The sequence below is a fragment of the Theobroma umbraticum genome, unplaced genomic scaffold (genome assembly GCF_002168275.2).
Source record: "Theobroma umbraticum cultivar Fairchild unplaced genomic scaffold, ASM216827v3 scaffold_67.0, whole genome shotgun sequence".
In the NCBI taxonomy this organism is placed as follows: domain Eukaryota; kingdom Viridiplantae; phylum Streptophyta; class Magnoliopsida; order Malvales; family Malvaceae; genus Theobroma; species Theobroma umbraticum.
In genome coordinates, this window is record NW_018397262.1 from 2,034,414 (window position 1) to 2,055,094 (window position 20,681).

At 31.5% G+C, this 20,681-nt stretch overlaps 2 protein-coding genes across 3 annotated transcripts; one reads left to right on the top strand and one right to left on the bottom strand.

Moving 5' to 3' along the window:
* Positions 1-667: 667 nt before the first annotated feature.
* On the bottom strand, positions 668-9,127 carry LOC110419365 (Alkaline-phosphatase-like family protein). Of its 2 annotated transcripts, XM_021432374.1 has the most exons (18): positions 8,416-9,125; positions 8,243-8,332; positions 7,735-7,854; positions 7,560-7,643; positions 7,006-7,083; positions 6,511-6,636; positions 6,348-6,425; positions 5,365-5,400; positions 5,210-5,265; positions 4,275-4,422; positions 3,556-3,997; positions 3,365-3,456; positions 2,665-3,211; positions 2,321-2,456; positions 2,027-2,068; positions 1,631-1,796; positions 1,188-1,271; positions 668-1,094 (listed from the first exon to the last, which is right to left on the bottom strand). In XM_021432374.1, the coding sequence occupies exons 1-18, from the start codon at positions 8,794-8,796 to the stop codon at positions 939-941; spliced, it is 2,862 nt and encodes a 953-aa protein (XP_021288049.1). In that variant the 5' UTR covers positions 8,797-9,125; the 3' UTR covers positions 668-938. The 2 variants fall into 2 exon arrangements, 1 of the variants encoding a protein (XP_021288049.1); XR_002445462.1 differs by lacking the exons at positions 668-1,094; positions 1,188-1,271 and having other exon boundaries at positions 1,699-1,796; positions 2,195-2,456; positions 8,416-9,127.
* A 6,777-nt stretch (positions 9,128-15,904) lies between these two features.
* On the top strand, positions 15,905-18,489 carry LOC110419587 (uncharacterized). Its single transcript, XM_021432687.2, has 3 exons — positions 15,905-16,112; positions 16,226-16,503; positions 16,742-18,489. Exons 1-3 carry the CDS (start codon positions 16,029-16,031, stop codon positions 16,803-16,805), a joined length of 426 nt encoding a protein of 141 aa, XP_021288362.1. The 5' UTR covers positions 15,905-16,028; the 3' UTR covers positions 16,806-18,489.
* Positions 18,490-20,681: the final 2,192 nt, after the last annotated feature.

A 20,681-nucleotide genomic window follows, 5' to 3' on the forward strand; every position in this document is an offset into this window, starting at 1 on the left:
ATATAAAGCTTAAGAGTCGATCCTTTTGGTCTTAAGTGTTTTGTCTTGTAGGGATCGAACCTTTAAGGCTTAAGGGTCGATCCCTTCATTTCCACAACCTATTTAAAGTATCTAGCTATCTAGGGATTGACCTTTCTTCCATGAGAATCGACCCCTCATGCCTTCACTTGCAAAAATACAATCTTTTGGTTTTATTTTCCTTCCATTCTTTCAACCATCAATCTTACACCATTATAGCAGAATATTAGGAAGAAATTTATTACAAATTAGTTGGGAAACTCATCCAACAACACAATTTTTAATAAAGCTCGTACCAACAATTGCAACTGAAATAAATTTCTCTTAAATGGAAGGTTAAAGTTACACCCAAGAATGGGAAGAGAGAGAAACACAAATAAAAAATGATAAGAAAAAGAAAACTAAGACACCAAGTCTAGATGGATTCAATCTCAATTTTTTATGAAAAACAGGGGAAACTAAGGACGAGGTGATGAAATACTTGGAAGATTTCTATGGATCATGCACTTTGGACAGATGCATCAATGCCAAAAAGGCAATCAGACAATGGCAAAAAAAGTGTTCTTGGAACACGCAAAATGCCATCTCTGGGTTGGAGGAAATTCAGAGCATGACAGTTGAGATACAAATTAAAGGGATAGTTGATAAGGAAAAAAAGAACAGTTCTAAAATAAAAATAAAGAAAGTAGAGTTGTGGAAGTTGTACAATATCGAAGAGAGAGAATGGAAGAGAAAAGCAGAAAGGATATAATTGGGTGACATATTTGCTTTGATTTTTGGAAGAATAAATGAACAATCCGCAATAGATTAAGTAAAATTCCTAATGTTTTCCACTCTTTATCCTGAAAATTTTTTTTATGTAGCCTATCTCAAAAGAGTTTTTCAGCTGTCATCTACTCATTTTTCTATGCTAAGTAAAACTAACCAAATGGCTCCTCAATCTCAGTACCACGATCACATTGCATACAATCCTCTTCTCCACTAAAATAGTATATGGATGCCAAAAAAATGAGGAGATCTGTAAGGATAAGCCCCAACACATCAAAAACAAACTTAGGAGCAAATAATCCCCACACCTGCAAGAAAAGATAAGGCAGATTTTTGTGAGTGTCAAATATGGTCAGATTTGTATTAATAGTTACAAGGTTACTATGAAAAGATGCTTGTACCATTAGATGCCGCCTTTGGATGGCGACACACAGTATAGTAGCAGTGACAGTAGTAGCCGTAATGAGTCCATACATCATAAATATCTATAACGAAGATGAACAATCATTATAACAGATTAAAACATTAGAGTTATTCAGTGCATGGGATAGGATTAGATAGGATAACTTCTATTAATACAAAATTTGTCATTGTCTCTAGCATTTTAGGTGAAAAAATTAATTGGATTAGCAATCAAATATAGAGAAAAATGCCCAATTCTGTGGAAAGGAGTAAGATTGAATAATTTTGTAAAGATAAAATATGAGAACACTTCCGCTGTGCATACATCAAAACAAGATAAAATAAAGACACTTCACTCATCACTCTATCTCATCACATCCTATCTATGATCTTATATACCAAATGCATCTTAGGAATATAGACATCCAAATGGAAAACTTACCTGGAATAACTTTATAGAAAAGAGGCTCCTCCTGTGCTCAGTCTGATTGAAGAAAGATGGCCATGCAACAAAAAGAGGCAGCCCAAATACAGAAAGGATGTGAGAAAATCCAAATGTATCAATTGTCAGAAGGATTGCTTGTCGCACAAGAATGAACTCATCAAACCTGAAAATCAAACAAGGGTCAATATATACATCTCCTGGGTCAAACAGCAATGGTTATGCTAAAATTGTTGCATAATTAGAAAGAAAACCAGCCATTTATGAATTTTGTGCTCAAGAAAGATAAAAGTCAGCATCAAAGCCAAATTGCTTATTCTTTAAAGATTTCATTTTTTGGCAAGTCAGTTCTGGGATGGAAGATGCAAGAAAGTCATACAAATACCAAAGACTCACCCAATAAACGCAGCACCATATCGCAGGCCATCAAAAGCACACCTGAATTCAGATTCAGGAACACTTAATACATCTATTAGTAAAGTTCTTTAAATGGATACACATACACATTACACACACAGTAACAATAAAATAACAAAACAAAGGAGCACAAGTAGAAGGATCTACCTCTAGCATAAGGAAAGAATCAGTTAATTAATATACCCAAGAACATCAATGCCAAACGTGTTGTCTGACACTGATTAAAACCAGCACATATGCATGCCTCAGTACAAAGAATTACATGCATCTTACCAGTGACCAGTTGCAAAAAACAGACACACAGCTAACAGACTCCACTGGACAACAGGAAGAGGATCCAAACTTGAAATTCCTACAGCCCCATTAAAGGTGTGCCGTTCTATACCTTCAAGTCTCATTATGCAATAACCTGTAAACAGAAATGCTAACATGTAAGGCATCATTTAGAAGCATGCATGCACTGAGCAAAAAAATATTTAGAAGCATGCATAGGTACAAATGTCATGAAAACCAACAATCCAAAAAATTTTATTTAGTGAAATTGAACTCTATAGCCTGGCAAGTAAGAGGAAAGCAAAACCAAATGTATGAACAAGTAAGCAGTAAGCAAAAAGCACCTGCTACCATGGATCCTAATGCAACCAAGGCACCTTGTTTTCCCAGAAGAAGAATAATTGTTGAACTGCATGCAGATAAAATAGATATCATTTTAACAAACAAGCTTCCTTTGTAATTTGAAGTGTCCTCCTTGCTGAACAGCTGACCAAATGCCAACAATGACAGCTGACCAAGTCCAATAGCATAAATTGTCCGAGGGATGCAACTTTTTCCAATTCCTTTAAGCAAATGGGCCAGATCCAATATGTTGCTTTCAGTTGCCCAATGCAAAGCTATGAGCAAATAGCTTAAAATTGTTCCCATGATAACATACTTCGGAATTCCCCAACAGCAGCTAGAAATGGCCTTATAAAGAAAGTATCCTAATATCATTAATGCAAGAATTGGCACGATTTCAGCCATATATGTCCACACTGGTTGGCTTATAGAAATCCCACGCATCCATGAAGAGGATACACTCATGAACTGAGAAGTGGCAGCTTGCTTAGATAGCCCAACTTCAATAGCAATTCTAAGAATGAATGTCAAAAGAAGAAATATAGTTGCCTGGGCAAACATTCAAATCAAATTAGCAAAATAAAAAAAAAAATTATTATATTCATTTTATACAGATTTATGCCCCAAGGAAGAGGGGTGAGTTAAATGTAAAAGATATTATGATCTTAAACTTATTTAACCTTTAAGGAGAGCAATACTCACTTCAAGTAGCATCTTCTTCTTCATGAAAGAAGAACGTAATGACATGATGCCAGTTGTGGCCATAAGGAAATTAGCAACTTTCCCTTCTCCCACTGATCTCAAGTAAGGAAGAAAAAGAATAGTGGTATTGTCAGCAACAATGATTAAAAGTGCTTGCATATGATAATGAAATATCAGATTCAGGAACTTACAAATAAAGCTATTTGAAAGTAGGCTGCATGCACGTATCACCACTATAAAGGAAGCAAATATTAACCCAAAGGAAATTCCAGAATCTCTGGATGAAGGAAGAGAGACACCATATGACTTATTCACCTTCTTAATGGCAAGGAAATGAACATATAGAGATAATAGCATAATCCCAATACCAGTGCCCATCATCTTTAAATTGAAATCAGTCCACTTGGAGCGAGCTAGCTCAGCAACATAAGAGAGAAAATTAAAATAGCCATCAATTTGCCTTTTAAGATCTGGCAATGATGTGTCGAAACTTTCATTTTTGTACAACAATAAATTCTTAGTATATGACCAATTCTCCTCTGCTTTAGCATATAAATCTGATATGTGGAATAGGTCTTCAGAGGAAAATCCAATAACTGATAAAGCTGAATAGACGTCAATATATCTTTTCACCTACATAAGAAGAATCTATATGAGGGTGGAAACAAATGGTGGGTGAGCGAGAAGGGTGCTTCTAAAAAATAATATATCATTCTGTACTTGCAGATATGTCTTGTCATAATCCCTTTATTACCAGTTGCTAATGTTATCTAATAGTGCAGTGCATAGTTGATAAACTAATTTTCTATTTTTTTCTTTCTTTTTTTTAAAGAAAAAGATAGTGTACGAAGTTCACATTGTGGTTAATGCCTCTAAGCCAAGGACAAAAGACTGAAGGAACAAAAATTACCTGCCATGAATTGACGCAGAGGACATTAATATAATTTTGCATCCATTCTTCCAACGTTTTTTTATCTTGACCATTCCCTGTTTTATACTTCTCCAAGTTCCACGTACCCACAGCTAAAGCGTATAACTCAGGATTAACACGTCCAATGCTGCAAATAGAGTAGGGAAGTATATCGATAGCAAATTTCTTTCAATGGAAAATTAGTTGGAACTATGAAAAGTGCAAAGAACATTGTCATCAATAGGATATAAACCATAAATCAACATGCATTAAAGTATACATGGACTTCACAGCTCCCAAAGATCATAAAATCTAAGCCACATGAAGCCATTATCAAAAACAATCAGTTTCCACAATCTATCTTTTAAGGGGAAGAGGGGGAAAAAACAAAAAAGTGTGGTTAGAAGGGAGCTTCATGTGACAGAAGTTTGTTGTACTAGAGGCCTTTCATTCCAGTTGAAGCCAGTGTCTTGTGCAATGATAAAAGCCCCATGCTGTGAAGGAAAAAGAAGACTGAGTCCTAAGGGTAACTACTTAAGAAAAAGTGATACAGAAAGTTTTTTGCCCTAATATTTATGATGAGATGATTTTCAGCTTTTTCCTGAAATTTGCTGTATGAAAATTAGACAATTATTTAGCTGCTTAGTCAATTGAAATAAGGGTGCATTTTCTGCTCACATGCTGAGGTGCCAATAAAGACATTATGGCAGAGGAAAACAGCAGAAAGAAAAATAACTTACCTTTATGGGGACATTTATACAAGGTCAATCCAAAGGGTAATTTAAATACTATTACTCCAATAGAACCAACAAGCCTCATATATTTAGTAGACATAAAACGACTTTAAAAGAAGTCCAAGAAATAAAATGGTTAACAAAAACAAGGTAAAACATGTAACCATATTGAAGAAGATTGACAGAATGCTTACACGGCACCTTCCAAATGGAAAGGGGACACCAAGCAGCGATGACACTGTTACTGCAAAATCAAGCTGCAAGGAGTGACATGACTTAATATTTCTTTTAAGAGAAGAAAAGAATCAAAGACAAGTGATCAGAAACTACAAATTGTAATAAAAGACCATTCCAACCTGTTGGATGGAGCTGATGCATATATTCCTAGCTGCCTGAAATTTAAGGAAAAAAAATGAGGAAGGAAAAGGAAAATTAGTTCTGGCTCTTGAGAATGCTACATAAATGGTTTAAAACTTTAAAACATTGATATGGTCTCACTAAGTTTTTTCCTTAAAAAATGATGTGGAATACACAACCCTAATCGGAACCTACAATTAAAGTTAGTCCCAAGTTGGTTCTATGGGCCAATTGCTTTTCATGGTCAATACTTTGCAGAGTTGGTTGCTTAATTGATTGACGTGCAATTTAAGAGTTAATTACTTGATATCTGGACCTTGCATGGTTGGTTAATGGTGGGCTGATGGGGTGGTTTGTTGAGCTCAAACGGTTTTGAGCTTTTGTATAAATAAAAATAGTTTGTGTCTTTTTATTTTTTTTAACTCCATTTTTCTTTTATTTTTAATATTTTCTAACCAAAATAGTATTATGTCTTTTTATATGTTCTATCAATGAATATTGTTAAAATAGAGTGAAAAAGATTTGAAGTCTCTTGGTGAAAGAAAGAGAAAGATAAGGGAGAAGCAAATTTAAAATAAAAACATATGAAAATTGTATTATTGTATTTTTTTCAATTTATTTATCTTTTTCTTAAATCTTAATTGCTTTATTAGATATTATTATAACAAATGCTTATAATTCAGAAAAATTACTTTTTAGAAAATCGTCCAATACAAAACTTTATTGATTCATACTTTTGAAACTTAAAAAATAAATTATCACCTCTCAGAACAAAATGCTGGGGATTTCCCTAGTAAAAAGTTATAATCAAGGCACCTAATAAAAATTTACAACTAAGGCTTCTTCGGATATTAATGTCTTACGTCATTTTCACCTTTCCCTTTTGCACCAACAAGGCACACAAATGCAGCCTACGAAAAAAGATCTCTAGTCCATCAACATATATGCATATGCTGAAAGAGAGAGGAAATACCAAATGTACCTCACAAGATGAAGAATCAAAGTCAGATGGCATAGGAGGCAAATCTCTAAAACTCATAGCAAATATTGACGTTTCAACCTGCATGATATGGTTCGATTAAAAGACTGAAAAAACAAATAATAAAATTAAATTTCTACCAAGTAGATCTAGAGAAGTGTCAGACCTCCTCAGCACTTCCTCCTCCATGATCCCCATTTAAGGTTTGCCCATGGTCACCCATTACAAGAAGTAAAGTATTTTCATGTAACTCGCCAGGTCCAGACTGGTTCTGGAGCACTTCAATTACTTTCTGCAGCAAACAATCAGTCAGGCAGAGGCATAAAAGATTAAACATAAATGGACTCTTAGGAGACAAGAGAATGATAAAAATGCAAGTAAATGTAACAAAAACTTCTTGCCCATGTCAAGCCTCTTGAAACATAAAACAAGCATGGCACAAATAGCAAAAATAAGTTCCCAAATGAAAATTTTGCACAACAGGTAGCTTTGGGTCAGGTACCTTTATTCTTTTATTAAAAAAAAAAGGTGCAAATTTATAGGTAAGGAATGTCAAAAGTCATCATAGAAAAGAACAAGGATGGAGAACACATGGAAGCAGGATTCAAACAAGAGGAAACCATTGGAATGCAACATACAATTGTATACTTCAAGAAATTACCTCTAAAATTATATTGTACTGCTCCAACTTTTCAATCATTGGAACAGAATCAACACCATAGATGTGCCCTGCATGATCCTAACCACATAGCAGTTCATTAAATCCAAATTTGCAACATAACCACTTATACTACAATACAAAATCTAGGAAACCTCATGTAATTTTAGAAACAAGAGAAGCATCTACTGCAGCTTTCAATCAGGAGATTTATACTAAAAGTTGAAGCAAATAATGAGAACATGTTAATTGGCAATGTTTACATTAAAAAAGTCAAAGGGACTTAGTTCAGATAGCTTTTTCTGGTATTTTCCAATTTTAACATCTACTTGGGTTTCAGTAAGAATAACATGACACATAGCGTGAACAAGCATAGGGTAGAGGAAAATAGCGCTCCCCACAGAATTAGAAAAAGAATGCCAGAATACAACTATCTGATAACAAATCCCATAGAGATCCATATTCAGCTTCAGGCTTCAAGAGTAAATACCCTGAATAATTACCTAACCAATCATTTATCTATATTTCTCAATTCAAATAAAGCATTTTAATTATACCACGCCAAGAAAATGTGCAATAAGGACATCCCAGTCTTGTTCATATAGTGATGGAACTAGGTGCTCAATGCATCCATTATCTACCTGAATGAAAGAAAATTGGAATCATATATCACAGCCATTGAAATACAAATAGTGTGTGGCAAGGAATTGATCAGTTAAAAACATGGCATACCGTATCAAGATCCTTAACATTAAAAGAAGGGTATGGATAAGATTTGTTGAAATGATTCGGAAACAACTGCATCCATGTGTCGTCTCCCATCATCATCACTCTCTTTCCATTTTGAATCAACTGAATACAGATAAAACAAAAACACCAATAATAGAAAGACAAAACGATTAAATATTTATCATTTCATTTGGTAATGACTTTTGCTACTTATTTTTCAGTTCCTAATAGGCAAAGACAAAGGGTAGAAAGTAAAATCATAATCAATTAATTAAAATGATATATATATATATATAATGCAACACTAGTTCCAACATAACTGTTCTATGCAAAAGTAAAATCATACATTTAAAAAAAAAATACATTTTTAACTTTTAATTATAAAAAGATATTAGTGTTTAAGTTTCTAATCAAAAAACCCACATTTCGTTTTTAATTTCATATGCAAAAAGAACAACGATCAAACAAATGGGTAGAAAAAGAAAATAAAGAAGAGTTGAAAAAGGCAAACCTGATTAATGAAATTGTCTTCAACAATGGCAGGGGCACCAAAGCTATTCCCAACATCAATAAAAGTAGGGAGTGCCCCTGTTGTCAATCCCTGAAAACATCAATAAAGAGAAAAATAATTACTGGCCATTAGAAGGGAAAAAATTAGAACTTGAGAAAAGAGAAAAAAAGAACCTTCAAACGTTGCAAACTGGTAGTTGGTGGGTCAGCGATAGCTTTAAAAATCTTAGCAGAGGAAGGGTTCTTTAAAGCCACCCTTTGTAACACTTTCAATCTATCCATCCAAGGTTGTTTTTTCTCAAAAAAAGAACTTGGAGCAACGAAATCAAAACGCAGCGCATCGAGGACAACGATGATGAGACGATCAACAGCCGGCTTGGTCCAACAAGAGGAAGAAGAAGAAAGGCAGGGAGATTGAGAAAGGTCGGAGCACCGGCTGGAATGGGCAAGCTCAGTTCGGGTTAAGAGAAAGCCTTTGGTGAATATTAAAATGGCTATGATGTGAAGAAACATAATCAGGACCGTCCATTTTCCTAGTCTCCACCATCCCCTCATCGTTCCCGTGTCTTTGATGCGGCTGATTTGTGAGAGGAAGTAATTAGGGGAAGGGAAAGAGGAAGGGGAGGAGGCTGAGGAAAACGGTGATGGAAAAACGACGCCGGCGGCTGAGGGAAAACGGTGAGGCGAAGAAACAGGGAAGTGTGGTGACGGCAAGCGGGCTGGCTGCGGCTAGCAAAGTTATTTCGGCATTTTGTTGTTGGGGCTGTTCTAGTTGTGTAAGTTTGTTTGGGTTCAGGTTTCGATTCTCATTGCTCGTTGGCCTCTTTTATTGGTCGCCCACTTTGTTGGCAACTTTATACTTATGTCTGAGATACATCCTAGATGGAGGGGACTATACTGCTGTTCACATATTATGTTTGGCGTGACTATGACAATAGAAGTGGTGAACGTTACATAAATGTATTAGATATATGAGTTTGGAATTATTGCTACGCCATTAGGCATAATGTTGTGAGTAAATCATGATGTTGTACATAAATTGTGTTTAATGAATGTAGATTGTGGATTTAAATATTTATGTTTATGATTGGTCAATTGTTGTTAGTATACATGTTTTCAAAATAAATATTGATTTTAATTACATCTTGTGTCAATTTTAAGTTCTTTAAGATCCATTACCCTGTTGGCATGGTTTGAATTAAAGTTAGCAATACTGATCTTAAAGTTATGGTATGATTTAAAAAGCGTACTTTTAACACCAAAACAGATTTGGTTTTGATATGAAATATTTGAGAGAAGCCAATGCTATTTTGAGTGTTAAAATCATAAGATGTGATAGTAGTTTAATGCTAACACAAGAGCATTATGTTGAAATGCTACTGAAAAAGTTTGAAATTTTAATGTCATATCTATGAGTACTCTTTATGATGCTTATACTCAATTAAAGATAAAGGTTCTATATAGTTTGGCTCAGTCTAAGTATACTCAAATTATTAGGAGTTTGATGTGTTTGATGAATTATGCTTGACCTGATATAGCTTATATTATGTGGAGACTAAGCATATCTACACAAAGTCTCAATTAAGATCTTTGAATTGCCTTAAGTTGAGTAATGAAAGATTTGAGAGGTACCATAAAGTATGATATTTTATATAATGGATTTCTCGTTGTATTAGAAGGATACAGTAATGCTAACTAGATCTCAGATTCGGATGAGACAAAATCCATAAGTGATTTGTATTCACTCTTAGTGGGGTAATTAGTAACTTAGAAATCAACCAAACAAACAATAATTGTTAAATCTATAATGGAATCAGAATTTGTAGCTTTAGAGTTAGTTGGCAAAGAGGCTGAGTGGTTAAAAAACCTCTTAGTAGATATTCTGTTAGGAATAAAACCAACACTTTTTGTGTCTATGCATTGTGATTACCAAATGGCAATAACTATTGCAAAGAATAAAACTCGTAATGATAAGAATAAACACATTCGCTTAAAACATGATGTTGTAAAACAATTACTTAGAGATGGAATTATATCCAATAATTATGTGAAGTCGAAGTTGAATTTGACCGATTGACAGACTAAACCCTTAAGAAAAAAAATTAATTAATGATACATTAATGGCACGAGACTTGAGCCAATTGAGAAAAATCAACAACAATGGCAACCCAACGTATATGAGTGATAATCCCATGACTTAGGTTCATATGGGTAATAACAAATTATTTGTTAATAAATTGATGCACTGTTCAAATTATTATCTTCTTATGGTGTGTGAATAATCAAGACTGCACTACTAGAGAAGTTGAGTTAAACTCTTAAAGAATTCCATATTCCTTATGGGTGGTGTATTAAATTGTAGTATACACATGATGAAATCACCTATATAAGTGTGGAGTGAGACCGTCTCTATAAGAATTGTGACAAATTCTCTAGAGCACTTATGAATAACCAGACACGCACATGGTTTATTCGTGCAAAACCGCCTTGAATAGCAAAAATTATGGGAGTGTAATGTGATTGATGAAAATCATATTTCACATAAAGAATTTTTTGTTCATATAAGCTATAAACTTCACCAAAATTCTATTATTTATATTTCACTTTCTGGGCCTGGTTCATAGCTTAAAAATCATCAATATTAATACATTACACTCCAGTGAATTAAATCTAGCAAAAACTTCCTATCATGAAACCTTATGAAATATGTGGGGGATTGTTAAACATATAGTGTTATTTCATAATGTTTCAATATCCCACATTGCTTAGGTACAATAGATGTTAAAGCTTTATATAAGCAAACACATTATGAGCTTGTTATAAGGAAGAAAAAAAAGTGAGCTTGTGCATACATGAGATTGAGCCAAGCCTTGAGAAGATGTGAATTATTAGTCTATCAGACTCAGTGTTTATAATGGTAAAGAGTTAGTCTTTGATTGAATCAGTCAATCAGACTCAGTCTTGACTCGATCTTCCAGAATGTTGTATAATGTTATAATTTTCTCTTGATTTTCTACAACTTTACTCTTAATTATCCTTTATCCTCAACCTATAAATATTAGCATTCACCTAAGTTCTCACATCATTTCTTCTCAACTTTCTTGTCTTTCCTTTTCCTTACTTCCCTCATTTCCTGCTGGGTTCTTTCTTATTTTTAATTTTTTTATTGTTTTTGTATCCTTGATAGCTTATGTAAACTAATAAGGAAGAATCTATTGAATCTTGAGAGATAACTACCACATTCTTTTTGCACTCTGAAGAGGCGAAAATTATCCTTAAAGACAGTGTTTTATGCCTTAGACTTTCTTGAATAGCTTTTGTGTTTTGTTATTTTTCCAATAGTTTTGTGATAACCAATCAGCTCTCCACATTTGAATAAATTCAATTTTTCATGAAAAGATCAAGCATATTGAACTAGATGGTCATTTCATTCAAGACAAAAGTACTTGAACGAATTATCTCTTAATTTCCTAGAACTTCACAATTGACAAATTTATTCACCAAAGCTTTATAACCACAATTTTTTTTTCCACAAATTACTGAGCAAGATGAGTATTCTTAATTTCTACACTCATATTGAGGGGAGTATTAAGAGTAATTTTAAATTTATAGTAATTAATTAGCTACTTAGTTATGTTAGTTAGTGTCCTGTTACTATAATTAGTGTTCTACTATTGCAACTACTGCTTTACAACAATTTACATTGCTACAATTACTATACAATAGTAACTAAAGCTATTGTAAATATTTAATGGATAGTTTTGCCCTTCTTGTTAAATTTGGTTAGGACTATTTTACATCTAGATGTATAAGTTGGCTTTGTAACTACAACTCTATTAATGAGAAATTCTTCACAAAAACCTGTCTTGCAACTTTTCTTTCTAAACTAAGATTGCGTTTGGTGCTTTACAATGTAATTAGATTACAAGAAATGTAATTGTAAAGAATGTGATTGTTGATCATATAACATTGCAGCATTGTAAGGAAAGTACGATTCAAATGTTAGGAAGGTAACATACCAACGTTTAATTTACAATTACTTTTTTGAAAATGTAATGTTAATTTTCAAAATTACCTCTATACATTAAAATAGAAGTTTAATATACTTGTTTGTTTTTTTATTGTAAAATGTTATATGATATCATCTCTTAAATAAATTTTTCAGCAAATAACTAAGTATCGAGCAAATCGATGTTAATATTAATCAAAAAATAATTTTTTATTTGTTAGCAATTTTGAAAATTTAAAAAAGTATTGGTGGTATTATTATTTTGAAATATTCCTAAAACATTTAAAAGTTGAATGTAAAAAAGAAATTTTTTATTTTTAAAAGTTTACTGAAAATTACATAGATGGAATAATGTTTTTAATTTTAAAAAATTATGAGCATAGAAAAAAAATCTTCTATTTTTTCAATATTCTAAATATATTTTTTATTTTATGGATTTTCTAATATTTTATAATTTCTTAAAAATAAAAATTATTTTTATTTTTTATCATTCTAGATTTTTTTAATAATTTTTTTATTTTTTTAAAAAAAATTTAGAGTTTTTTAGAATTAAAAAATTATTTTATTTTTTTCAAAATTTATGATTTTCTTTCAAAATTTTTAAAAAAATTAATTTTTAAAATTTTTTAAAGTGATAAAAATTAAGTTTTAGAATTTTAATTATTGGAAAAAGATAAAAACGTCAAATAAATTTGATAACATAGCAAAGTAAGTTATAATATAAGATTGTATTGATTTTTTAATGCAATCACATTGCATTCATTGATTGTAATGTAATTGCATTGCAATCTTATATTGTGCTAACAAAGACCGTTTTAAGTTAAAAGTATTGAATGTTGGTCCTCAAGAGCATGTTAGAGGGGGTGAATAGCACTTTTAGAATGATATGAAAATTCTTTTCAAGTAAAGAGCTAAATAAGGAAATTGAAACTGAAAGTTTAAAACTTGTTAGAGGAATGATTTAAGTGCTAAAAGTAAATAGAAAATAAAAGAAAGTAGACAAAATACAATGATTTATAATAGTTTGGTCTCCTTGACCTATATCCACTACCTTGATCTCTAAACCACGAATTTTCAAACCAATTCACTAAAACCTGTGGAATTCTCAAGCTTTCACCAAGCTTCAGAATGGCTTTTTATAGGCTCTACCACAACCTTTAACAATAGTTTTTCATGAGATTAAGCAAAACTCAAAACTAACTTTTATAAGGTTAAGTCAGAACCTACAACAACAACCAAGCTAACCCAAGCTTGATATACCCTTTAGAGCGCCTCGCACACTCTGAGTAAATGAGAAATAGAGAAAAGATGAAGTCCAATTGATCACCTAGCTGATCTAAGATGTACAAAGTTAAGCTTAAACTCTTTTTCAAAGGATGAGAGTCAAATACAAGTGTAAAGAAAAGGCTTATCATCTTGTAAGCTCAAAATCACTTTGGATAACTTCTCTATCTGATTTTTACTATTGAAAAGGCTTTAAATACTTGCTAAATCATTTCTAGCTATTGGAGACAAAAGTTAGCCGTTTCTGGCTGTTATTTTGTCCTTTTGTACTTAAATTCAAATTTTCTGACAATAAGCTTTTAGTTGACTAATCATACTTCTTAGTCGATTAAGTCTTCTTTGTCTCGCAATTAAATTCTTTGATGATGAGTTTTTAGCTAAGTAACTATATTTCTTAGTCGATTAAGTATTCTCAGTCTTGCAATATGTTTTACTCTGTTAATTGGTTGAGAAAGACTTTGACCGATTAAAAGCTTACTATTTCTAGAGCAACCAACTTCACCAACTTTTCTTTGGTTGATTAATTCTTCTCTTAGCTTGGTAACACTGATCTTCCATTTCCCTTAAATAGCCATGAAATATGTTAGTCATTTGAGACTTCTTAAATTATTCTTCACAAATTTGACTGACTTTATTTTGGATCTCCACTTTTGGATTTTAACTAACTAACTCCCTTGATTAACCAACTAAAAGGCTTCTATTTGTATACAGCATCCGCTTAACTGATTAAATTTTGTGCTAACTAGTTAAGACATTTTTGTTTGTCTTTAGTGTAGCACCTAAAATTGTTTTAATCGATTAAGGATTTGTATTAATCAATTAAGACTAATCTATCTTCATTAAAGCCCTTTCTTCTTTGCCTGTTTAACCAATTAATCTATCTAGCAACTAAGCAAGCATCTTGACTTGCTTTTAAATGCCAAATATATTAATGAATTTAAGCTTTTTCCTGCACACTTAAACAATATAATTACACACCAATAAATGAAAATATTTTGCTATCATCAAAATCATATAGAGTCAACATTCTATATCTCTTATTTTTTATGATAACAAAACACTCTTAGATTAAGAGTGTAATGTCTATGTTTAATATGAATGCTTCAAATCTTTATACATAATGAGTTGCTCCCTTTTAGTGAATGCATCCAGTTTTCTTTACATAATATTCAACAAAACCAAAACTAAGCATCACATACATAAATTAAATATGAAGACATATCAAACTCCATTTAACTTAGTTTTCATTCTCTCCTTTTTTGTCATCATTAAAAGAGATATTCAAAATTCTCCTGCATCTAGATTTTCTTTTCATCTTTAAATTAGACTTTAATGAATAGAAATCTTAAGTACTCATACACCTAAGTTATACAAGCTTAAAGATATAATTCAATAACTTTAAGAGTTAAATTTGTAACTATATAAAAACAAATGTATAGGAGTTAAATCATTCAAGAAATTGTCAAGAATTACTCCAATAATATTCAAACAAATTTAATCATTTTGTCATAATTAAAACTATAATAATTTTAAAATTAACATTGAATTCAAAAAACTAGATGTCTTCCTGAGGACTATTTGTCCCATTTAGTGAATTTGCATGGATTTGCTAAGAAAAGTAAACCAAAACCAGCGGAAATTGCGCAGAAAGTTTTTGGCTTATAGCACTCAGTTTCATATTAAAATCACTTAGTATACGAACTTTACCACGTTAGAAAATATAACCATTGGAATGCCTCGTTTAAGTCAGTCAACATACCTACACTTGGAATTAAATTAAAAGCTATGGAATTGACTTACGTACCACAAGAAACAGTTATGTTTCGTCAATTTAATTTTATTGAATGGAAGACTTTGACATATTCAAGAGGCCATCCACATATACTTGAATAGGTCAATTTAAAAACGTGTTTAACTTTAAAAATTAAAATTTGAAGAGTGTACTTGATAAATTATTGAATTTTTGAAATATATATATATTTTTTTAAAAAACCCAGTCATTGTTTAATGGGAAAGTGTTAAAAAGAATAATAAAATAATGAATTCTTGATTAAAATTGACTGAGAATGTTAAGAAGTCTCCCTCAGATTTGCTATGAAGCCACCTATTCAAAACCCTTTAACGGATCAATCATCGAGCGTTTCTGATAGTTGATTTCCTACTAACAACTACAAATCTGGCGATGTCCGCCGAAAACCTTACGATCTCTTTCGATCTTGGCAACTGGCACGCAAAATTTAAAAAATCAACTTTTTTTTCGGTTCAAATTGGTCCAGTAGACAGATTTTCTAAGCAGAAATTTTTAAACATAATTAAAATATTATTTTAACAAGGAGGAGGAATTAAATAAAGTCTTCTTAAAAAAAGAACTAGTACTCCTAGATCGAGTCTGTCTCTCTATATATGTATATGCACCTATGCCTGATGATTTACATTTGAGTTTCCGAGTGTGCTAGCTAAACCAACACTGAAAAAAGAAAGAGAAAAAAAAACAATGAATGCCATGGTATTGAGCAAGAGAAAGTCTCCTCTGGCAATTCTAAATGTGAGTCATGGATCGTTACAGAGGAAAAATCAGGTATTTCAAACGAATATTACTGTTTTCTTTTCTTGATGTTCTCCTTTCTCTCAAAAGTTTCATTAAGTGTTGCTTTTGAATCTTACATGCTATTCTATTTTTTGCGTTGAAAGAGGAGAAGAGCGGAGAAACTGAATGCCCGAATGAGACAGTTACGAGCAGAGATGGAAAAGATCAGCGAAGAACAAAGAGAGATCAAAGAGGGCCAAAGGCTGGTCAAACGAAAATTTGAGGCTATCGAACTGGAATGCGATCAGCTTCGAAATGAGACTAACCTGATCATACAACAAAGTGCCAACACCCAACTCCGCCTTGCCCTCATGTTTCGTATCCTCAGGGCAAGGGAAGACCAAGACTTCAACACAGCAGCACAGCTCACTCAGGCATTGCGGTTGGTCTATCATTTCTTTTTCCCATTTCTTCCTTACCTTCAAATGATGATTAGTATTATCAGTTCATCATGATAAATATTATTCTTTAACTTAATTGCTGTTTGCTAACATATTTTCTCGAAAAGATTTTAGAAAAGAAACCCAAATTGTTCTTGTTGATTTTGAACCTTTTGGTTACTAGCAGTTCATTTTCTTTTCTTTTCTTTTTTTTTTTCTCACTCTTTGCTCTTATTGCAGTGAACTCGTAGCAATGCAAAATCAGAAGATGGAAGGTTCGATGGAAAATTTGCCAGGCAAGTAACAATAAAATAAGGGTTCCCATTAGAACATTTAGTTTATTAGTTGATGCATAATCTCGTGTCTTCGAATCCCCCTTCCCTAAATTAAAAAAAAAAAAAAAGAGTTTATATTTGATGCATGGAGAATGTGCTCTATACATGTAATAAGGAATTACATGTTGCCATACCATTAATGCCGTGAAAAATTTAGCAAAGTCTTTAAAAGTAAGTGAACATATTCAAGTGTTTAATCAATTAAAAAAAGTTACTAAGTATGTATTAATCTTTTGTTTAACCTCTTCTGCACAAATCACTTGGAGAAGAAAATTTTAGAAGGATGAAAATCCTGTCCAAAGTTGTATTTTATGGCTTTGCTGACTAAGAATTCTTGTGGCTTTGGAGGATAACAGAGAGCATTTCCCCTGTTTCAGGCCCAGCTCTCTGGTTTTCTTTGAGTTAAAAAGGGTCCATAACAGCCCCCTTTTTGCCCTTTCTAGGCCAATAATCAGTGTGTTTATCCCCCATTTTTTTGCCCCCCAACTCTTTGGTTTTGAAACGCTGGTTTTTTGAGTTAAAAAGAGCCACAACAACCCAGCAGGTTCAACAATTACAAAACATATTTTGGAGCAATGTTACTTGGCTCATCACTTTTTGCATTGGCTCCCAAATTCTTCACTAAAATGTGAGAGTTGGATGAACATCCAATTGTACATCATGTCAAGTAGGGCAAATAGCATTTTCTGAAAATATTCTAGTTAAAACTAGATTCAAACTTCAGATCTTTCCAAATGAATTTGATTTCAAAGATGCTACTTCTCCAATCCTAATTTGTTCATTGAAAAGAGGATAAACATGTAGCTTTTTTAAGGTATAATATCTAAAAAAATCTCTAAACTATTTAAAAATTTTCAAACAAGTTTTTATATTTTTATTATGTTTAATCAAGTCTTTATACTGTTATTTTGAATTTATATTTTTATTTTGAGTTAAATAAGCTCTTATGATTAATTGTTGACTTATTTAAAATGTCACTTGTCATTATATGCTATATGTGGCATTGATGTGACATTAACATCATAGATTAACATGTGATGTGACTGTTGATATGACATGATAACATGATTATATCGTATTTTTCATTCACCATATCAACATTACGTCAATGCCGCATAGACATAAAATGATAATAGACATTTTGAGTAATTGTAATTAGTCAACCATTAATTATAAAGACTTATTTGATCAAATATAAAATTATAAAGACTTAATTGAACGTAACAAAAGAATAAAGATTTATTTGAATTTTTTAAATATTTTAAAGACTTTTTTTGAACATTATGCCTTTTTTGTTTAAAATTAAAATATGAGTACTTATTTCTAATGATTAAGCAAAGTTTTTATTTTCTGTATTAATAACGTGGCAGCATGCAATTCTTTGTTAATGTATGGAGTTTGTATATTCACGGTGCATTCAATATAAACATCATAAATAAATAAAAATAACAAGCGAGGTTCAGTCTTTAAATCTTGTTCACTAGAGTATCAAGTCTTTTTTTTTTTTGGTCCTGTGGTTGTCATGTAACGAAATTAATAAATTTGTATTTGATTTGTAAAATATAAGAAATAGACTGGACTCTTCAGTGCACAAGAGAGAATCCAAAGTGCTTGTACTCTGTTTGTTTGGTAATAAATGATTTATGAAAGTGATCAGTAGTTTCTTGTGGATTTTAAGAAGTTAAATACTCGTTAAATATATTATCTTAAAGATATAACATAAAATATATTAATATAAGATAGATATAAAATAGGGACCAGATCCTAAAATTTTAGTTGCATACTTATTAAAGAAAAACTGAATTCCAAAAAAAAAAAAATAACTATGCAATATTTTTTTTTGAAATTTTGGAAAATAGCTTTGGCAAATTTTATCTTATTATAAAAATCTAAATTTTTATTTGCAGTATAGGAATTCTTTTAATAGTATATAAAAGACTAAAGAGCAACGTATTAAGCCTAGATTTAAGTCATTTAATTGCCTTTTACTTACAAACACTTGGAACAAAAACAAAAAAAAAATGAAGAATTTAATAAAAACAATTCTAGAATTCCAAGGATAACAGTATATGTGCAATATAAGGTTGATATTTATTAGTGAATGTATCCAAGAAATAGCAGCCATCAATTTGTGCTTTTATTGTATAATAAATATCTAAAAGTAATAAGCAAATAACAAAATATAAATACTACCAAGATGAGAACTAAGTGGAACTTTTATTTCAATCAATTGAATATATATGGATTATTAATTGGTGGATTGTGGACTATTACCTAGCTAATGATCGAAATGAACTTTTTAGAAACAATTTCGAAACCTATATATATTGATATGATCTAGGTTTGAGATAAATAAAGAGAATTTCATCTTGTTAATTAATAGAAAATTTTCAAATCAAAAGACATAATCTCACATGTATTCCAAATGAAGCAATAATAAGATCCAAAATTTGAGGTATTTTAACCTGAGTTTTGAACTTTGAAGTTTCAATATTAGTTTATCAATCCATGCCCAATAATTTGTTTTAAAATTGTCAATAATATATCCTTTTTGTCGAAATTTTTAACTAACCAATATAGTAAATTACCTAGTTAATTATAGACACGATATTTTACCAGGAGCAATTCAAGATTATAGGAAAAATACTTATGTAGATTAAATTAAAATGAATTTGATTTTAGTTTTGAACTTTGGATTGGGTATATCATTTTTGGTTTGTTTAGATTGATTTTGTTTAGGCTTATTTTTTCAAATGACTATAATTCTTAGTCATATTAAGATTTCAATCATATGAACTTTGTAGCTCAAAATAAATACAAGTCCATGGAAAATAAAAAGTATTTAAAACATATAAAAAATTAAAATAAGTAAAAAGAAAAATACAAGAAAGAGAGAGCAAGCTAGGCCACCATGGCTCCAATTGGTAGTCGGCTTTCACTCTTCTTGAGGCCCTAATTCCCATATTGTTACCCATGAACCAATTGCCTACTTAAGGGCACGCTAAGCCCATTTCGAGTATAAATCTTTATGACCCAATTCTTGTGCTCTATTTGGATGATCCTAAAAAAAAAAAAAAAAAAAAAAAAAAAGTAAACTCGTCAAAGTCGAGAGAAGATTCGGGAGTGCAACATAGGTATAACCTTTTAAAGGAGTGCTGTAGATCCATTGAAGGAATGGATATCTATAATTCTATCGACTTAATGGAATTATGTTTGGTGCTTGATAGGGCTATCCCACCAAAATTCAATGTACCCAATTTCAAGAAGTATAATGGAACCAAATATAGAGATGTAAACGGGTTGCTATACATTGTATAGGTATCCACAAGTATCCGACATAATAACATAGGGATCGAGTACTCTATATTCGGTTATGAAGCGGGTTTATGTCAAATTTTTAATACTCGACTCAGGTTCGGGTAGGTTTCAACTATTACCTTAAGATACCCTGAACTTAAACTCATACTAGCAGAAGTCGATAATAAATAATATTATAATATTATTTATAATGTGACAAAGTTTTGTAATTAGTCAAATTCGAACCTTCGTCCTCTTTACCTTAAACACAACTTTATTAAGCCATCTCAACTAACTTTCATTTTTTTTGGGGGGTTTAAATTTTAATGGTTAGAAAATTGCATATGAATTAATGTAAATTATCTTTTTATTCAAGTTTTTGGTTTGAGTTATTAAACAAGTATCCATATAAAAAAAATTTACCTTGTATAATTGTGTATTTATTGAATTTGGATAATTAACAAACAATATTATATTAATAGAGTTCAGTTTTGGATAATATTTTGTAATTTTATCTAGGTTTTAATGGGATTAGGATACCTTGATAG